This window comes from Daldinia caldariorum, assembly GCF_022478825.1.
Source record: "Daldinia caldariorum strain CBS 122874 unplaced genomic scaffold F4812scaffold_4, whole genome shotgun sequence".
NCBI classification, from domain to species: Eukaryota; Fungi; Ascomycota; class Sordariomycetes; order Xylariales; family Hypoxylaceae; genus Daldinia; species Daldinia caldariorum.
This window is the reverse complement of record NW_025953040.1, coordinates 757,776-774,549: the sequence shown is the minus strand read 5'-3', so window position 1 is coordinate 774,549 and position 16,774 is coordinate 757,776. Positions and strand designations below refer to the sequence as shown.

At 46.6% G+C, this 16,774-nt stretch overlaps 8 protein-coding genes across 8 annotated transcripts; 2 read left to right on the top strand and 6 right to left on the bottom strand.

Moving 5' to 3' along the window:
- The first annotated feature begins 1,755 nt into the window (after nt 1-1,755).
- On the top strand, nt 1,756-4,068 carry F4812DRAFT_304455 (uncharacterized protein). Its single transcript, XM_047931255.1, has 4 exons — nt 1,756-1,980; nt 2,036-2,271; nt 2,330-3,262; nt 3,329-4,068. The coding sequence occupies exons 1-4, from the start codon at nt 1,870-1,872 to the stop codon at nt 3,396-3,398; spliced, it is 1,350 nt and encodes a 449-aa protein (XP_047792140.1). The 5' UTR covers nt 1,756-1,869; the 3' UTR covers nt 3,399-4,068.
- A 26-nt stretch (nt 4,069-4,094) lies between these two features.
- F4812DRAFT_469883 (uncharacterized protein) lies at nt 4,095-4,918 on the bottom strand (the record flags this gene model as incomplete). The annotated part of the gene is made up of 3 exons (XM_047938917.1): nt 4,095-4,284; nt 4,349-4,492; nt 4,558-4,918. 3 exons carry the CDS (start codon nt 4,916-4,918, stop codon nt 4,235-4,237), a joined length of 555 nt encoding a protein of 184 aa, XP_047792139.1. The 3' UTR covers nt 4,095-4,234.
- Nucleotides 4,919-6,166: 1,248 nt separating this feature from the next.
- On the bottom strand, nt 6,167-6,897 carry F4812DRAFT_420483 (uncharacterized protein). The gene is made up of 2 exons (XM_047933454.1): nt 6,469-6,897; nt 6,167-6,408 (listed from the first exon to the last, which is right to left on the bottom strand). The coding sequence occupies exons 1-2, from the start codon at nt 6,696-6,698 to the stop codon at nt 6,399-6,401; spliced, it is 240 nt and encodes a 79-aa protein (XP_047792138.1). The 5' UTR covers nt 6,699-6,897; the 3' UTR covers nt 6,167-6,398.
- An 84-nt stretch (nt 6,898-6,981) lies between these two features.
- F4812DRAFT_457225 (uncharacterized protein) lies at nt 6,982-7,563 on the bottom strand (the record flags this gene model as incomplete). Its single annotated transcript, XM_047937136.1, has 1 exon — nt 6,982-7,563. One exon carries the CDS (start codon nt 7,561-7,563, stop codon nt 6,982-6,984), a length of 582 nt encoding a protein of 193 aa, XP_047792137.1.
- Nucleotides 7,564-9,135: 1,572 nt separating this feature from the next.
- On the bottom strand, nt 9,136-10,482 carry F4812DRAFT_304318 (uncharacterized protein). The gene is made up of 2 exons (XM_047931254.1): nt 9,901-10,482; nt 9,136-9,818 (listed from the first exon to the last, which is right to left on the bottom strand). The coding sequence occupies exons 1-2, from the start codon at nt 10,255-10,257 to the stop codon at nt 9,285-9,287; spliced, it is 891 nt and encodes a 296-aa protein (XP_047792136.1). The 5' UTR covers nt 10,258-10,482; the 3' UTR covers nt 9,136-9,284.
- A 756-nt stretch (nt 10,483-11,238) lies between these two features.
- F4812DRAFT_304316 (glycoside hydrolase family 5 protein) lies at nt 11,239-12,914 on the bottom strand. The gene is made up of 2 exons (XM_047931253.1): nt 11,823-12,914; nt 11,239-11,712 (listed from the first exon to the last, which is right to left on the bottom strand). Exons 1-2 carry the CDS (start codon nt 12,639-12,641, stop codon nt 11,374-11,376), a joined length of 1,158 nt encoding a protein of 385 aa, XP_047792135.1. The 5' UTR covers nt 12,642-12,914; the 3' UTR covers nt 11,239-11,373.
- On the bottom strand, nt 12,915-15,174 carry F4812DRAFT_304315 (uncharacterized protein). The gene is made up of 4 exons (XM_047931252.1): nt 14,703-15,174; nt 14,575-14,646; nt 14,234-14,514; nt 12,915-14,179 (listed from the first exon to the last, which is right to left on the bottom strand). Exons 1-4 carry the CDS (start codon nt 14,958-14,960, stop codon nt 13,189-13,191), a joined length of 1,602 nt encoding a protein of 533 aa, XP_047792134.1. The 5' UTR covers nt 14,961-15,174; the 3' UTR covers nt 12,915-13,188.
- A 170-nt stretch (nt 15,175-15,344) lies between these two features.
- F4812DRAFT_420476 (NDUFA12-domain-containing protein) lies at nt 15,345-16,586 on the top strand. Its single transcript, XM_047933453.1, has 8 exons — nt 15,345-15,423; nt 15,487-15,507; nt 15,578-15,584; nt 15,637-15,714; nt 15,786-15,828; nt 15,884-16,048; nt 16,112-16,509; nt 16,565-16,586. Exons 1-7 carry the CDS (start codon nt 15,373-15,375, stop codon nt 16,161-16,163), a joined length of 417 nt encoding a protein of 138 aa, XP_047792133.1. The 5' UTR covers nt 15,345-15,372; the 3' UTR covers nt 16,164-16,509; nt 16,565-16,586.
- Nucleotides 16,587-16,774: the final 188 nt, after the last annotated feature.

Sequence of the window (16,774 nt, the reverse complement as noted above, 5' to 3'; positions counted from 1 at the left end):
GTCTTTCAGTGTCAGGCTTGTAAATAGCTCTCCTTGAACGTATCCCTCAGAGCCTTATTGCATCGCCTCTCCAGAAGCCTACACCACCTACTTCGTGGATAAAAGCTCGTAATGCTAAGGACGTACGGATCCGTACCCTAGGTCTCATAACTCAAATAGCTAACCCGGGGCGAGCTTCCGTGATTCGCATAGTATCCTGGTCCAAACGCCCGGCCGAGCCTACGCCATTTTCATATGTAGTTCATATGGAGAGTGCGCCCTGTGCTTTCTGAACGACTGTTCGATAACGTTAACCTCCTTAAGCGATTATCTACCTTCAATTCGTGTGTCCTTAATATGGCTTCATCAATAATAGATAGGTAAGTAGATAGCAATTTGAGCTCTTTCCAAGATAAATCACTTAACAATGATATTAAAAGCTTGTCCCCGTCCCCTTTCTTAAGTACCCGCGTGAGGTTTTTTTTTTTTTTTTTTTTTCATATTGCATTCCATCGTCTTTCCAAGTGTCAACCTCATGCGCATGGGTAACAAACGGGCTCTATGTCTTCCTAGTAGCTTGTCGTTCTCGCTCTTCTTTTTCCTTTCTAATACAACATTCTAAGTTCCATTTAGATCTCGACATCGGCTACACGCTACGCGCGCGTACTAAGAAAGGTATCTTAGGGACCTACCTAACCTAAGATAGATATCTAGTTCAGGCCAGTTACAGGTCAAGCTCATAGGTATCTGATTTAGCGAACCCGCTGCCCTCAGGCGAACCTGTGTCGAACGTTTAGCCAGCGTGAGAACGTTCAAGACTTTTTAAGGGCCTTGGGACAATTATTAACGTCATCTCAGAAGCTCTAGGCACATATATTGGGACTAAACTATCAAAAGCTCAGTTCAGTTATGATGCCAGTCTGGCAGGACAAGGCAATGTGCTAAATGGAACGATCACAGTGAATAACCAACATCGCTCAGAATAACTCTTGATATACCTATTAAGTGTGTATATCTTACGGTAGGTAGGTACCTAAATAGTTGTATTTCTTAGTCTTTGGTGTTGCATTGGCTCGCTTACCTGGAGAATTGGTGGACGAAGACATGAAGCATTAAATAGTACATCCTTCCATTCCGGGCGAATAGACATATCCTCACCAACGAGGAGCCAACTTTCTGAAACGCATTTACTTTAGGTACCTACGAGGGCGCTTCGCGCCACTATATACTGCTACTTCGTCAGCGTAGCTGGCGCCAACTCTCCAGCTCTATCCTTCGGAGTAACCGGAGCTACCTCTCGGAGCTACTTTAGCTCCGAGCTACACTAAATCCCTGACGAAGCTGTACGAGTTAGGGCTGTTAAGGACGCGTCGCGTCGCCCAATTTTTGTGCGAACCAGGCCAATCTAGGTACCTCGGTTCACTGCGCCGCAGTTCTTAAAATGGATCAATTACCTCGGTGCGCCAAGCATCATTGTAGATCATTCCTTCTGCGTCGCGAAGGCTGACCAACATCTAAAACTCCCAAATAAAATCGTGGATATTGTACGGATAAAGCTGGGAACGACGACAAAAGATGAGTAACGATATTCCAACAGCAAGAAACTAGCCTCCTCTCATAGCCTTTATAAGTGGCCCAAACCCTGTATGAAGAATATGTCATATTTTAGGCTTCTGGGGCTGTGGCCAACAAGATGGTCTAACATTGCAGATCAGCTTTCGACTCAAAGGCGCAGCGAAGACTTTACATATCTACCTACCTACCTATATATAGCCCAATGAAAAACTTTTGAAACCATGAGGACTTACACTGTTCTTATAATAACCAGCTGTGGTGGTGGCTCTTGAATTTGAAGTCGCCAACGTTCGCTTATTTCTACATCCACGCAAAATGAAAGCAATAAACTTCTCAGCAGTTGTCCTGATTGGTGGAACTTCAGCTCGAGCGCTTGCCAGAGATTCCATCTGCTCCGCCCAGTCGGCTACGGAGTTTGCAATCACAGTAAGAAGAAACACCAATTGTCTTTTTTGAACGAACTAGGCGCTAACACGTCCAGTACGGCGAGCCTTTAGCTTCTTACGTACAAGCATGCGCAGGCCCTCCGAACGGCCCCCCTATAAATCAATTATATAAGAATACAGCGTTGGCAACGCCTCAACAGACGGCCATAGTGAGCCCAAATGTAGACACCCTGTACATGAATCAGTGCTACGATATATCGCGGAGAGATATAGCGATCACGATACCAGAGGTAGATTCCAACAGATACTATGGTGTCTCCTTCTATACCCCGTGAGTGAAAACCAATACATCCGGGATTTTCGTATAGTTACGGCTAATCGGTATTCAGTGAGGGAGACAACTATCTTAACCTTGGTACACTTGCACATACCAAGGCAGGGAAATACCTCCTTACGCCTGCCGTTTCTTCGACCACTGCTGGAGAAATAGTGGCAGAACCTAACTCGACATATCAAGGGACAATCTATGCGCCCAGGACGCTCGGATACCTTCTTATCAGGATTGTACTAAAGGACCAGGACGGCGACGTAAAAGCAGTGAACAAAATCCAACAAGGGTTCAGTACGAATACTATCGAACGATGTGGGAAGCCGATCGGCCCCGAGTTAAACAGCGGTTTGTTTGCGAACATATCGCATTCGAAGGTTGAGAATCTTCTTGGACTTATCGCACGCTTTCATGAGACGGTGCCTCTGACCAACGACAAACCTTTACTGCCTACGAAAACTACATCGGAACTTTTACTTGCGGGCATTGGTAGGAACGGGTCTTACCAACGCCCTAGTTGCGTCAACCTAGCGGAGGCTTATAAGGCAGCTAACAGTTCGATCGGCAATTACACGCGTTCGCTGGAGTTTGTCAAGAAGCTGAGCAACGGATGGGTGATGCCTCGCCCCTCTCTCATCGGGACGTACGGCGACAATTATAAAGCGCGAGTTGCCGTTGCCCGCTTCGGATACCTTGCCTTGACAAACGACCAAGCTCTCTATCCGGTCTACCTCGGAGAGTTCGCACTTGGAACTAACGAGTCCTATACACTGCGATTCGCAAAAAAACCGCCGGTAACTGACGTTGGCTTCTGGAGCGTCACGCTGTATAATTTGCAGAAAGAACTGGTCTCGAACTCGATCAACCGTTACTCCCTAGGCGACCGTAGTAACCTTACTTTCTCCGACGGGACTCCTGTGTACGGCACGAGCGCTGATGTACCCTTCGATATCCTCGTACAGGCGTCTGAACCACCTGCAAATTGGACATCGAAGTAAGTCAACCCCGTATAACAACTGGTCGATATTGGATATGAACATAATTTGCTAATAGATGGTAGCTGGCTCCCGTCGCCAAACACTCCAGGTTCTTTCAATATGATTCGTAAGCCGCGAGCCCTTACGAGATAATTAGCAAGGCTTGCACTGGGTGCTAACCGCTTTATAGTACGTTTCTATGCACCGAGCGACGGTCTAAGTAATGGCTCGTACACATATCCACAAGTTATCAAAGGTCCAGCGCATCTAGGTTAAATACCTGGTTAGGTCAAGTACCTAATCTAAACGTCGGTCAAATGCTCGAGCCCGTTCCAACGATACCGTAGAAGGGGAGGATTTGGAGAATCAGAGCGGACGCCATTGCCCAACTCATCAACATGGTAATCAATAGGATGCAGAGTTTCGTCTTGGTCCTTATCGAAGGTTAGATTCATGTTACGATTGGTCGCCCCTTCAGGTGTTAGGGTAGGTGTACCATGCACGGGATTGGGCTTGGGTATTGTGGGATGAGTGTACTGTCAGGTATATAAAAAAGAAAAAGATGCTTATTTTTTTTATTTATTTTTTTCTTTACAAACGACATTCACTCATGCTCGAGAGAGAGCAAGGGAGCCACGTGGCTCATGAGTGGGTGGCACATTCATAAGTATCCTCGTAAAGACTTGCCAATCATATTACGCTAAATCCTAGAAAAGGCAACTGTACCAGGTACCTAAGATACGCGGTTCTGAGCTTCACTCAGAGGGTTTGGTCAACATGATCCTATAAGAACTAGATAAAATATAGGTTCGTCAATTTCAAACTATAATATTTATTGAAGACAAAGTTCCGCTTCCAACACCTAAGGCAGGGATCGCCATCCCATAACAACGTCTTGAAGCAAATAGAAAACGCGCCGTTATCATAATAATTCGTCCATGGGTTAGGCACTTATTCTCTACTAATTCGTAGCTTATTCGGATCCATCTTCATTCGTCTGATATCCATAATGCGTCATTGGGAACAAGATCACTAGTACCTGGTTGAATCTTAGCACTCCGCCCACGCGCTGCGGCTAATTGATAGGTAATAAGTGCACTTACAGGTGAAAACATGTGTAAGAAATGTAGCGGAGATGATCTGCCAGCAGTCCATCTCCTGCGGGTGCGTCGGGCGACTACAGGTACCGAGAAATGTATTATTGATATCTCTCATATCGTAGTTGTTGTTGCCCGTCCCGTATAAAGCTGCAGAGAGGTAGTCAGTTTAATTACTGCGGCACAAGAAACGAAAATGGCAGGGTCCTACGTACTGACTGCACCTGTAGATCTGTTAAATAGAGGAACGGGATGGTCCGTGGAGTGACCAACAGCATCGTCCTTATTATACATCTCGAAGCGGTCGATGACCCAGTCTCTCGGTGCCTTTGCATTACAGCCATCGCAAGCCCAGCGGCTCTTACTAGCGTCATTGTTAGTACTGGCCGAGATGGGAACTACATGTCCCATATCATAGCAGCTGAGTGGCGCGTGGTCGTGGACTTGCATTTCCGTCGAGCTGTAAGTGACGCCCACATCTGTTATATCGTTGCTCTTTCCGATATAGACAGTGAAGTCCGAGAGGACGGGCGGTACAACCGCGACAATAAGAAGAGTGATTAAGAGTAATATCATGGCTATTAGCGTAAGCGAGACGTTGAGACCTGTATAGGCTGGTGGTGTTTACTAGGTATTGCTTCCCCTTGGTGATCGAGTGCTTGCCGAGGATGACCCCAGTCGGGCAAATAGCAGCCCTAAAGATCTATGATACCAGCATAGAGGAAACCAGTATAGGACTCCGGTATGAAATATAAACCTTTCTCATCGCTGGCTGGGCCATGTAAAGTATATATAGTAAGGGTGAGTGAGTGAATCTTCGATCAGATGCTGGTAGTCTCTGGCTGAAGTATCGGCTTAAACGCAGGCTGAGAGTCAATTTAAGTCTCAGTATAAGCCACATACGCAAGAATAAGGTATACAAACCAATTTTAATACCCGTCATAGCACATTACGTGACGGGGTAGGTGAGGTGCTCAGTATACACTTGGAATGTAAAAGAGACAAATTGGGTTGAGGATCGTCCCCAGTAGCACAACAGGGACCTCTGGTCATTCGATTTGAAATTTGAACTCAAGCAAAGAACAGCTACGATGATTTGACAAAAGATCCATTGGGTTAAGATTACAGGCAGAAGGAAAATGAGGTATCGCCCGAATTCATGTTTTACGGCTACCTAGTGTATACAGCCTTGGGACTACAAGAAAGGATAACAAAATTATAAAATAAGGGAGGTAGGTATGTACACATAAATAGGATAAATTATCTGAGATTGATGAAATGAGACTTTAGTTGGAATTTAAGTGATTGTGCAATTCGCTCAAGCATTTGAATTCACACACCTGTACACCACCAAGTGAAGTAGGTACAGTTCAGCGATTTCGAAACCGGCCTGCCATATCAATATAGGTAAGACATTTTCCAAGGTAAAATGGCAGGCAATTCTGCTTCATTTTTTTCTTGGATTTGGCTGGTTCCACCTAAAATCTCGTGCCGTAAAACTTCGGGATCGTGATGAAAGGGCAACACCGTAATACCGTAATATGCAGACGGACTCACTATTACCCCTTTTATAATGTCCAGAGTTCTTATTGGATTAACCTGAAATATACCTACGTAGTGTTCTCGATCTCCCTACCCGACTCTGATGGGAGTTAAATAATTATTACGTACCTTATCGCGCGTGTCTTAGGTATGGTTACATTTGACAAGCTCCGCGAGGGTAGAAAGGAAGGAAAGTCGAAAATTCTGTTTGGAACATATCTTAGGGGCCGATTGCAGGCGCCCGTGCTTGAGAAGAACCTTTTTGTTCACTTAATGGACCTGTGGTCACCTCCCAAGCCTAAGGAAATCAGGTAATCAATGCGAATGTATTACTTAGAAATAATTTAGTGCCTCTCTCAGTAAAATAGAGATATAAAAGTAACTATTCGCGATCGATTAATGAAGACTACTGCGTAATGAGACATCAATTCGCCCTTGCATCCTTCACTCCAAAAGCCGAAAGCTGAGCTCGGCACCCGGCACCTTGCATTCCTTCAAGGTATATCGGAAGACTTTAAGAGGTTCTAATACTGCATGTCAGAATCCACGCGAAATTCGGGAGGGTTGATAGTTGCAACTGTTACCTTGCACCCGATGCACCACCTTCTGGCATTTCTTCTTCAGACGGATCGCGGACCTCATATTCCTTCAAATCGTCAGGGATATCTTCGTATTTGACTTCGTCGTCTCGGTTGAACAATTCGTACAAACGGTCGGTGATTGCTTGCGGGACGTCATAGTGGATGCGGAATTTGTGCTCGTCGAGGCAAATTATGTCTGGTAGTGCGGATTTGATCGGGCTTTGGGAAGACATTTTCTTTTCTTTTCTATTCTTTTCTTTTTTTGGATTTGGATTTGGATTTGGAAGTAGGTATGTAGGTTGTAGGCAGAAGTTCTGTATTTTAATAGGCCGCGGTGTTCAATCCTATTTATATTTTGAGCGGCATACTGTACCACATGCCCGGAAACCTTAACCCCCTTAGTTTAATAGCGTCGTATTAATATATCCAAACAAACAATTCAGATTTCTACTACGATTCGCTTCAATAAGCGAGATACCACCATATCAATTTTAATCCTCAAATCATCCAGTCCGTTTACATAACAGCCTCCCAATCCTCGTCACCCCTGCGGTCCTTGCCCTTGAGTTCATATTGCTTGAGCTCCTCAAGGATGTCGTCGTATCCGGCATCGGCTTCAAGCAAGCTGAAAAGCTTCTCCTTGGCCTCGGTCGGGACTGAATCGTCGCACTTGAACTGGTGGTTCTCAAAAGCAATGACGTCGGCCCGGGCAGATGAGCGAGAGCTAGCTCCAATCAACTCCTGAGGGATGCCGCTTTCCGCAACGCTGGTCGCATTTGCAAACTCCTCGTCACGCTTTCTGCAGCGTTTGCAGTTCAACCACATGGATCCCTTGCAGTTTGCTCCTCCGAGACACAGATGTAAGTCCGAACCGGCATTTTTGACTTCACCGCAGTTGCTTCCACCCTTGGCTTTGCAAATAGCTCCGTAGAAGGCGATGGGAAGTCCCAAGAATAGTGAAGAGGTAACCGTACCTCCCTTGGCGCTGCCCACACAGCACGTCCAAGACTTGATTCCAGTGCACTGGAAGTAGTTTCCTTTGCATGTTGCGGTCCTGAAGTTACGAATTGTCACTGCAGACACTGAGCCGGCAGCCATGGTGGCAGCAACAACAAAATTGGATAAATGCATCTTGATAAGTAAGTAATGCAGTGGACGAGTAGCTTCGTACAGACGGCTTAACAAGTAACTGCCTATATAGGTAGGATTGTTTCTGAGTTGACTCTGGAGGAATGGGCATGGCCTACTTTTTTCTGGTCAGTTCCGTCGTCCGTCTGCTACCTTATATACATATCTCTCGAGCCCTACAGTATCGTAGTTTAGTGTATAGAAGCTCAGCAACGTGTCGTACCTGTCACGGTACAGTCCCATGGATCCCTCGGTGGGTCACCATCGTGTACCTAATGCAGGATAGCTAGATGAGGGATCTTTCACCATTTTTCTCTTCCTTTTTTCGTGCAACAGTAATTATCTATTGAATAAGTTTAGGGTATTACCCAGTGTCATGATCAATATAATCTCGTATGTTATAATCAGCCTAGGCTATATAAGTCTTACTTTTCTTCTCGATCAGAGACACATACATCCATCTTTAGACATCTACGACTTTCTACCTTGCTTACCACCGCCTCTCCGACGGCTAGTTATTTTCCTAGCTATTCATTGCCTCGGCATCAGGATTTTTGATAGGTCTTGAGTAGAGGTTATCAACCCCCAGGAGGCTTCATCCTCCTGTTCACTATCAACGACAGCACGACAGCATCGTAAAGCATAGGAACTCTACTTCATACGAATTCTGGAAGTAGTTACTGGGAACTTTGGACGGGAAATATTCTAGCTTCTGCTCAGCCTAGCATCTCGAAGGTAGGGGTTTTACTAGGTAGTAACTAGTTGCAATATTATCACATCTTTTTATTACAAGAGTCATTTTATCAGCTTTGTCGTATGCCAGGCGTATGGTACACTAGGACGTATTGGGAGATAAACTTAATGGGATAGGTTTATTGAAAGGGTACGCTTCGAGGGGCAAGCGCTAATAGATTACTACTTGCGTCTATTTGTCTTATATTTCTTTCGGGATACGTTTGTAGGTATTGAGTAGTTGCTTTCAATTCGCAGAGCTATCTCAGGTTAGGTTTCCTTACCTTTTTCTCTACCTTGTGACATGTAATATCATATAATTCTGGATGTGCCTAGGCTCCAGGAACTTAGATCTAGTGAGAGCATATCTTGACGGTGTATACCACCTACTATTTGCCGATATTCTGACAATCGTAATCATATCATGAGCCTTGCTTCTATATACACATATATTTAGGTACCTATGGCATTTTTGGCATCTAGGATAAGAAGCTCATATTCAATTCACAATGAGGCTGACGGGTTTGCACGCATAAGCGTCATCTCTAAATCGAATCGATGTTACCAAGACGCCGAAAAACCGACTGGGACTATTTCCAACAATTTCATTACCACCCATAACTGAGCGCAACTCCACAACAGGCACCGCAGCTGCCTCCATTAGTATTCCTAATAAATCAGTCCCATGTGTTGTAGTATTAAAGCCGCAAGTATTTCTTTACTGCTGCCTTCATGAAATGATAGGTAAAAACTTCCAAACTTTCAGTCGGGGAACCAAGTGGTCCGTCAGACTACTCTGGACGTGCCAATCTCACTGCTGGCCCTGATCACAGCTAAATAACAGACACTGTTAACCTAGGCAGTTAATTGCGAGCGCGTGTCTCTGCCATCTGGCCCGTACCACCCAGGGTCTTAAGACAGGCGGATGTAGGAACAAGTGACAGGCCTTGTGCCACGAATTACGGCGTTTGCTTGCACTCGGTAAGCACAGGGGGCTCTAGAAATGGCGTAGCCAGTCGCCAGCCGTACACGCCGCTCCAAGTCCGGGGTTTGTTAAAAGGTTCCAGGTTCGCGCTGACGCTCCCGACGACTGGCTCCGCGGAACTCGACAGCGTCGTGTTGAACAATCTCGTGTAGTAGTCGCAGACTCGGGTGTTCGCAAAGACGGGCTGGTTAGTCACGTTCGCGATGAAGTCCATGGGGTACGGCACGTTCCCAGGGGACGGTACCGCCTCGATGGTCATGAATCTGATACCGCCCTGCGCCTCGTTGCTGTTACTCCAGCTACGCGCGTACGTGGTGGAGCCGCTGGGTAACGTTCCGTAAGCGTCGCAAGGCGGGTCAAACGCCGACGGGTAGACTTCTGCGCCATAGCTCTCTGCTCCCTCGATGGCCATCTCGTTTTCCGCCGTGATCATAAAAGTCGCTGCCCAACGAAAGGGGGTGCGACCGCCGCCAAATATGTCCAAGAACGGAAACTCAAGAGAAGCACGCTAAGTACCAGGTGTAACACGTGTCAGCTAAATTGTCATTCGGCAGGTAGGTACCTAGGTGTTCAAAAGGCAGCTAGCTTACCGAGAAGTCCGGTAAGGAAGCGTTGTACGCGGGCAGTTGGAGATCGTGATCGTGTACGATCTGTGCCATCATTGGGTACATTCCATCAGGGAACGAAGGTAGCAACGTTCTATACGCGTTCTCGATAATTCCATACTCCTTAGGAATGATCTGCCGCGCAGTATCAAGAGGTATCGGTACTATTAAGATAGTTCCGTTCAAATTCCCGCTAACAAGTGTTGGGTATTGCTGAGCATGTTGGTTTGGGAAGTCTTGGGATACACATAGATCCTGCGATAGCGGAAGCTCACGTTGGGAAGAGGAGGCTGTTTGAATGATGGATAAGATGAAGATGTGGAATACTAAAGTATATGACATTTTATTCGGTAGAGAGTCCAAAATCCAAGAAGGGCCAGCCACTTTACATGAGCTAACAGAGATATACTTCAAATGTTCTTTTGAATAGACCAACTCTCTTTAAGGCCAATTTCGCGCGGACTTACCTAACATAAGCAACCACTATAAAGGAGACTTTAACAGAAGTAGGCCAAGTAAATGGGATGAGGATAATATACGAAGTTTCCTGCGTTGTTTCTCAATTGATGTTCAATATTGCGTCCCTCGGAGATTGTATCAATGGGAAGGCTCGGGACGGACCGATGATCTGCCCTAGGGTGGGGATCAACATTAGGTCAAAGAAAACAAAGGAAGTCATTATTCAACGAATGGCCGGTGTTAAGACACAAGGTGCGTGTCCCTACACCCGTGTGAAGCACATGTCATGTTGCTTTAAACCGGCCTGAAAATCTCGAGTCGGCGAAGTCAACCTCTACAGAAGCCACGCCAAGCATGTCATTATGAGCTTATTCAGAGACGGCCGACTCTGCTGCAAGCCCCATGTTTCACTCCGAACGGGTACCCTTTTGGGGATCAAAACAGATTGATCTTCGGGCCAACAGCCAATCAGAAAACGGCTGCTCGAAACGGAACATTCCCAATCCGGGGCGGGGAAGCAACACAACGGCGGACCCTGCCGTGGTGGAGCTGGAGTATCCGGTGGATCGGTATTAGTAGATGCGCGGATGAGCAACGTTCCGCGCAAATTAGAAAGACTCTCCAAGTGGTACAGCATGTGCTCATCTCTGCAAGGCTTCTCGGTGCAACGACCATCCGTGATCCTACAGTCGCATTTTATGGCCTCCCCACGGAAGTATGAAGGAGGCATATTCGTTTCCACAGCGGACTTGGAGCAAAAAGTGCTTGGTGATCATTTCGAGTATCATGGTGGCTATCATGGTACTTGGAGCATAATCATTTCAACACAAGGGTATTGCTAGAGTGGGCTTGAGAACAGGCTTTGAATACTATCTAGAATTCGGAAATAGTTAACGTCTCGAAGAGCGGTCAATGTAATATACAATTGAACTCCCACCTCGGCGAAGTCGTGACAAGTAGCATCGCGTCTGCAGAACCCCGTAAGGTCGGCTCTTAGGCCTAAGCCGAGAACTCAGTCAACTCTCCCCCTTCGACGCTTGCCTTGCCTGTCCACTGAAGCTTACTCGGCACAAGCGGCTGGAGCACTTTAAGCCAGATAGTATCGTACAGACTTGGGCCACCATCAGCAGCCTTGCTACCAGGTTCAAAACTACCGTAGTTCCGAGAGTCCGTACAGCAGGGACTGGCAGATCCCCACAATGGTCCTGCTGCCCAGGCAGTCCAACCGATGTACTCTCCGTTGTCGGCCAAGTAGTTGACGAAATCAGTCAACATGTCGGCGCATCCTGTGTTGTTATGACCGCCAAATTCGGTGATGAAAGCCTTAAGACCATGTTCCTATTACAAGAGTTAGCCAGCCATTCGCTACTCATGAATTATGCATGAATTCCCCACTTGATCTCAACGCCGAGTAGTTCAGGACAAGCTCAACAGGGGAATTTACGAACCTTGAGCCATTTTGTGACATCTGCCAAATTAGTGGCAGGATCACTGACGCATTCGCTGTGGCCGCCGCTATAGTCGACGTCAAGGTACTCGTGGATATCAATCGCAGTGTTGTTAATCGGATCGGTAAATTGATGAATGATGGCGCTGTTTGGATCCGGCCCTTGAGTCCAGGCGTGGCCTCCTGTCCAGCTGTTACCCGGTAGGATAATCAAGTTCTTAGCGCCGGCTGCACGAATGGCGTATATAGCAGCCTGGTTATTCTTGAGCACGAGACTAGTCTCCATGTCGTGCGGTTCGTTCATTAGCCCGAAGATGACCTTCTCGTTCTCCGCAAAGCGACTCGCTAACTCGCCCCAGAATTCTCCGAATTGCTCCGTCGTAGCAGCGGTTGGATCCGACGTGTTACCAATCACGCTGCCGCTGTACGGCTGGGAGCTCGGGTCGTTATAGCGCATATAATTGTGCGGATCCAAGATCGCATATGCACCTTTGGTAACTGTTACGTAGTCGACCGCCTCTTTGAAGTATGTGAAATGGCTCTCATTAAAAGTTTTCCCAAGGCCGGTTGCAACAGGAGCCATTCGCTCGAGGAGGAAGGCTATACGGAAGAGATTGAGGTGATTCTGGTCCACATGAACATCAACGCCGGCCTTATCAATGAACTTGTAGTCGACACCGAATGCTCCTGGTAAACCGGTACCCTTTTTGGCGTCGGCACTCCAGACACCAAATTCACCACCCGACTCCGCGACGCCGGCGTAGAAAATGGTTGCCGAAGCCGCGGAAGCGAAGCTTGCCAGTAAAGCTGGATATTTCATGCTGGGCAAAGTTATTCTACACGAATTGTGGATAAGGTTGACGTTGAGCTAATTGTAGTGCTCGTATGTGCGAACGAAGCTCTTCTTATAAGCTGGTAGGTTCAATCCACCAAGTAATAGGATTGGCGCTCTATTCCCACATCGAACCATGTCACATCTCCTGTGGGAGTGGATGGACGACGCCTGATTACTGCTGCACTAATAGAATCCGGTCAAACAGGTAGCCCATAGATCTATGCACATGGATCAAAATGTATTTAATCATCTATAGCGGGTATCATTGTAGGTAGGTGGTGAGATCAAATGCGGAGGATGTCGCTCCGCCTATACATTTTGAGTAAACGCAGCTTGGCTCCGACACTTCTTCTTGCGTTTAGATGATCGTCTTTCTCCCTCTCTCTTGCTTCGTCGCTTAGCAGCGAAACGTTTGGTATGCATCAAGAAATTCAAGTATAATGACAGGTTTTTCAATTCCTGGGTTCGTCGCATAATTTGGTTGACGTTCCCATGGTAATTGAATATCTTATCATCAATATGAGCTGGATCATTAGAGAGCGCCTCCGACAACACTGACGATCCACATCGCTATTCTCACTTTTAACCCAACGCGCCTTTCTGTCTTAGCCAAGTCATCCAAAGTTACAGGGCTTGCATATTCCTGTAGCCACTTCTGCTCGTCGCCTAATCTTTTCTTTAAATCATTATCCTCAGTTACAATTAAAGCGCCAGCTTCGAGATCGTGAGAATAGCTTCGTTTCGTATAATTGGAGCTTCCGATGATGCTAATCGCCGGATGTTGTTCGTTTGGAAGAGTTACCCATAGCCCCTTAGCGTGATAAGTCCATCCACCTGGTTCATTAACAGTGCCTTTTCTCCACTCTTTGAGAACTACTGTAGAATCTCGCTTTTTCTCCTTGATTGCGCGAAGAAACCTCCGAGCTAATAGCGTGTATGCATCAGGTAAAAGCCCGGATACGCCCGTCGACTTATAAAACCCATTTGCAAACGGAGACGCCGTGATCACCACGTTGTTTTGCGAAGCTGTCGAGAGGAGCAAATTCGTAAGCGATGGAGCTGGATTAAAATACCCCGCCGTAAAAGTCCACGCTGAGCCGGCATACTCTGGTGCCGCGAGTGTCTTTAGGATGTGCGTTATCGCTGGGAGCTCGGTGGACGAATCCGGTTTCATAAGTTGGGACAGCTGGCCAAGCATATAAACCTTCGTGTTCCGCGAGACAGGCGAGCCCTGATCTTGCAACTTGGGGTTGTTGAGAGTTTCGTCTCTGGATATTAACCTACTAATAAGTGGTGTAGCCTGGGAAACAAACTCGGCAGGGTGTTCTAGAGGGGACGGAGCAGCATTTGTTGAGGGCCAGCGTAGTTTGTAACCTGCAGGGACATCATTTCTGGGCTCAACCAAAAAGCTAAGTGACGTGACGCCCTGGTAGAGTCTCCAGAAATAATTGGTCACTTCACTCGAAGAAAAGAGGTGATATCGATCTTGACGATTGGTAAAGTAATTGTTCGATAAGTTCGCACTAGGTAGATAAAATCAGCGAAATGTCTCCTGAATACAGCGCACGCGTATATACCCTGAGAGAATTATTTCATCGTCAATCCCATAAAGCTTCATATGCTGTAGGCCCCATCCTTCGTTGATGCGTTTGGGTATATACTTCTTTCGTAAGCCGGTAAGGTTTGGTGTATGGTACATGCGAATCTCAACTCGATCCGAGCCAAACTCCGTAATAAGAGGGGCGAGGAGAGATGCACAAGACGGGTCAGGTGTTTCTCGAGTTCCACGGAGGGCGTCCGTCAAGATGCTTAGCTTCAACTCGGGATTCGCGCGAAGTGCATCTTGGAGCGTTGCGATCTTGGCTCAGGTTAACGTTAATAAATAACGCTTATAGATTCGTCTGAACACATAACATACCAGTTCCTTCTCTGACTTCCCAATGTAAAGAGTAGACAAGAATATGCGTTTCTTAGCGTTACGTATCCTGGTCTAGCAGTGTCAACATAGTCTCGTTCACTCCCATTGCTAAGGGCCCTTTCACCGACCTTGAGCGCCTCGTAGAAATCAGTAGGTGTTTTCAGGATTCGTATTTGCGACCCGTTGATGTGGAATGATGGTGCAATTTTATCCAACTCATTTACGAAGGGCGCCAGCATTCCGGTAGAGCTAGAGGAGCTAGCAGTCGGCAGAGGACCCGAAGGTATGGAATATCGACGACACCATTGTCGGCTGTATTGGCTCACTGGACGAGCCAAGGTAGGTCGCAGCTTTAAGCAGTATCGTGATGCGCTCCGAGCTATCATGGCAATTATGAAGGCTACCTCTTAAGAAACAAAGGAAAGTTAGCTTGTAGAGGAAATTATAATAGGAGGTACGTATCTAATAATAAATTAAAGAGTCAATTGAATTTTTGAGCTCCTGATAGCGTTGATAGTGCAGATAGTCCGGGATAGCTTGACTTTCTTATCGATAGACTTTTCTGAAAATGACGTCGTCAGGTTAATGCCGCGCGCCAAGTGGAAGTGCGCAGAGAAGGTACGGTACCTGAAATTGCCCAGGTGGTAGAACCTTGTCATTGCACGTCGGTCCGATATATATCCGATCGGCCAAGGCGGGACGGGACCTCAGCGCCCAATTGAGTGCGCCCTTCAATGCGATGACCTCGAATTCCCGTCCCTTACGTTTACGATACCAAACACCGAAAGTTCATCCACCATGTCGACCATCACAAGAACCCTCGCCAACTTATGGCGAGTGGGAATTAAGGTCAGTATTTACTATTTAGTCCTCGCTTTTTTATTAATTGATGCTAACTTTTTATTGTCGCAGGATTATTTCCACCAACTTCAAGTGCGTTAACCCTCGACATTACCCAGCTATTAATTAATCCATAACTAACGACGACTTTCCCTGGTATTAGTACATCGGTGCGCCTTCGTCGGAGTTTATTAACATACAGTAGATTCTAATGGGATGCAGGCGACACGAAAGCTGGTACCTTAGTTGGTGTCGACCGTTTCGGCAACAAATATTTCCAGAACGACGAAGAATTACCTCGTACGTTGCCTACGTTGCCTTAACTGCGTATCGATCGACAAGACTACCTGGAAGGCTAATGAGTTCCCCAGTTCGAACAAGATGGATCGACTATAAGAACCCCGACTTCGACGCGTACGCATTTCCTAAGGATTGGGTTTCGATATCATTTACTAATACTCGCCTTCAGAAGTCAGATTGAGCCCGGTTGGCACGCCTGGATGTCTTACACCGTCGACAAACCCCCTTCACAAGACGCTTCACTCAGATACCAGAGGCGAGTATGGGAAGATACCGACGCGAAGACTATCCCTAACTATACTGCCACCTGGGGGGCCTACAAACCATACAGCACGTACGTTTACTGCCTCCGACTGCCTACGGTACGGCCTCCGGACATTTACTAATATATCTATAGATCCAAGTCAAAGATTACAATGTGGGAGCCTACCGCTGTTGAGAGAAAATAGGTGCTCGAGAAATGAGCCATGTACATATCTAATAGTCATAATGGCTAGGAAGACCCAGGACGAAACCAATGATAACCATATTTCCATTCACGTCGTTTCCTATGCTCCGTTTGTGCTTTCATCTAACATAAAGAGATAAATAGAGCCGATACTTTGACGCATGGCAATAGCCTATGGAAATAAGAGCTTACAATATACAAGGAGCATGCTTTGGGGTTACGATTCCACATTCGGGATCGAGCAGTCGAGCTACCTCGAACCTTTCGAACTAGTCCCGGTCACAGCAGTGTGGATTTAAATCTAGATATTTGCATCCTGATTATGCGATATTTCTTCGCGAATGAGGGTACGATTTCCTTTCCTGTATCTACCTAGGTACCTAAGCCCTGAACTCTCCACAGCTGGTGACCCCACCCTATACTCGATCTAAGGGCGTGTTAGTGAAGATGAATGAGTGAGGCAAAGGCCACGTACTTCCTTATATGTATGTTCACCTGCTCATTATTACTATCATCTGCGAAGATAGTCTGGTTCTCGAGTACATTAACTCCTTCGATTCTCCATGGTAACGTCATTGGCACACGCTCCGGAGTTATAGCATATCCAACGCC

Coding starts and splice junctions, on each gene's coding strand:
- F4812DRAFT_304455 (XM_047931255.1), top strand. CDS start 1,870: ATGAAAGCAATAAACTTCTCAGCAGTTGTCCTGATTGGTGGAACTTCA. Junction 1,981..2,035: donor CTACGGAGTTTGCAATCACA/GTAAGAAGAAAC, acceptor TAACACGTCCAG/TACGGCGAGCCTTTAGCTTC. Junction 3,263..3,328: donor CCTGCAAATTGGACATCGAA/GTAAGTCAACCC, acceptor AATAGATGGTAG/CTGGCTCCCGTCGCCAAACA.
- F4812DRAFT_420483 (XM_047933454.1), bottom strand. CDS start 6,698: ATGTCTTCCCAAAGCCCGATCAAATCCGCACTACCAGACATAATTTGC.
- F4812DRAFT_304318 (XM_047931254.1), bottom strand. CDS start 10,257: ATGTCATATACTTTAGTATTCCACATCTTCATCTTATCCATCATTCAA. Junction 9,819..9,900: donor CTTCCTTACCGGACTTCTCG/GTAAGCTAGCTG, acceptor CCTGGTACTTAG/CGTGCTTCTCTTGAGTTTCC.
- F4812DRAFT_304316 (XM_047931253.1), bottom strand. CDS start 12,641: ATGAAATATCCAGCTTTACTGGCAAGCTTCGCTTCCGCGGCTTCGGCA. Junction 11,713..11,822: donor ATGTCACAAAATGGCTCAAG/GTTCGTAAATTC, acceptor CTCTTGTAATAG/GAACATGGTCTTAAGGCTTT.
- F4812DRAFT_304315 (XM_047931252.1), bottom strand. CDS start 14,960: ATGATAGCTCGGAGCGCATCACGATACTGCTTAAAGCTGCGACCTACC. Junction 14,515..14,574: donor GGAAGTCAGAGAAGGAACTG/GTATGTTATGTG, acceptor ACCTGAGCCAAG/ATCGCAACGCTCCAAGATGC. Junction 14,180..14,233: donor GATGAAATAATTCTCTCAGG/GTATATACGCGT, acceptor TTATCTACCTAG/TGCGAACTTATCGAACAATT.
- F4812DRAFT_420476 (XM_047933453.1), top strand. CDS start 15,373: ATGTCGACCATCACAAGAACCCTCGCCAACTTATGGCGAGTGGGAATT. Junction 15,715..15,785: donor GAACGACGAAGAATTACCTC/GTACGTTGCCTA, acceptor TGAGTTCCCCAG/TTCGAACAAGATGGATCGAC. Junction 15,829..15,883: donor AAGAACCCCGACTTCGACGC/GTACGCATTTCC, acceptor ACTCGCCTTCAG/AAGTCAGATTGAGCCCGGTT.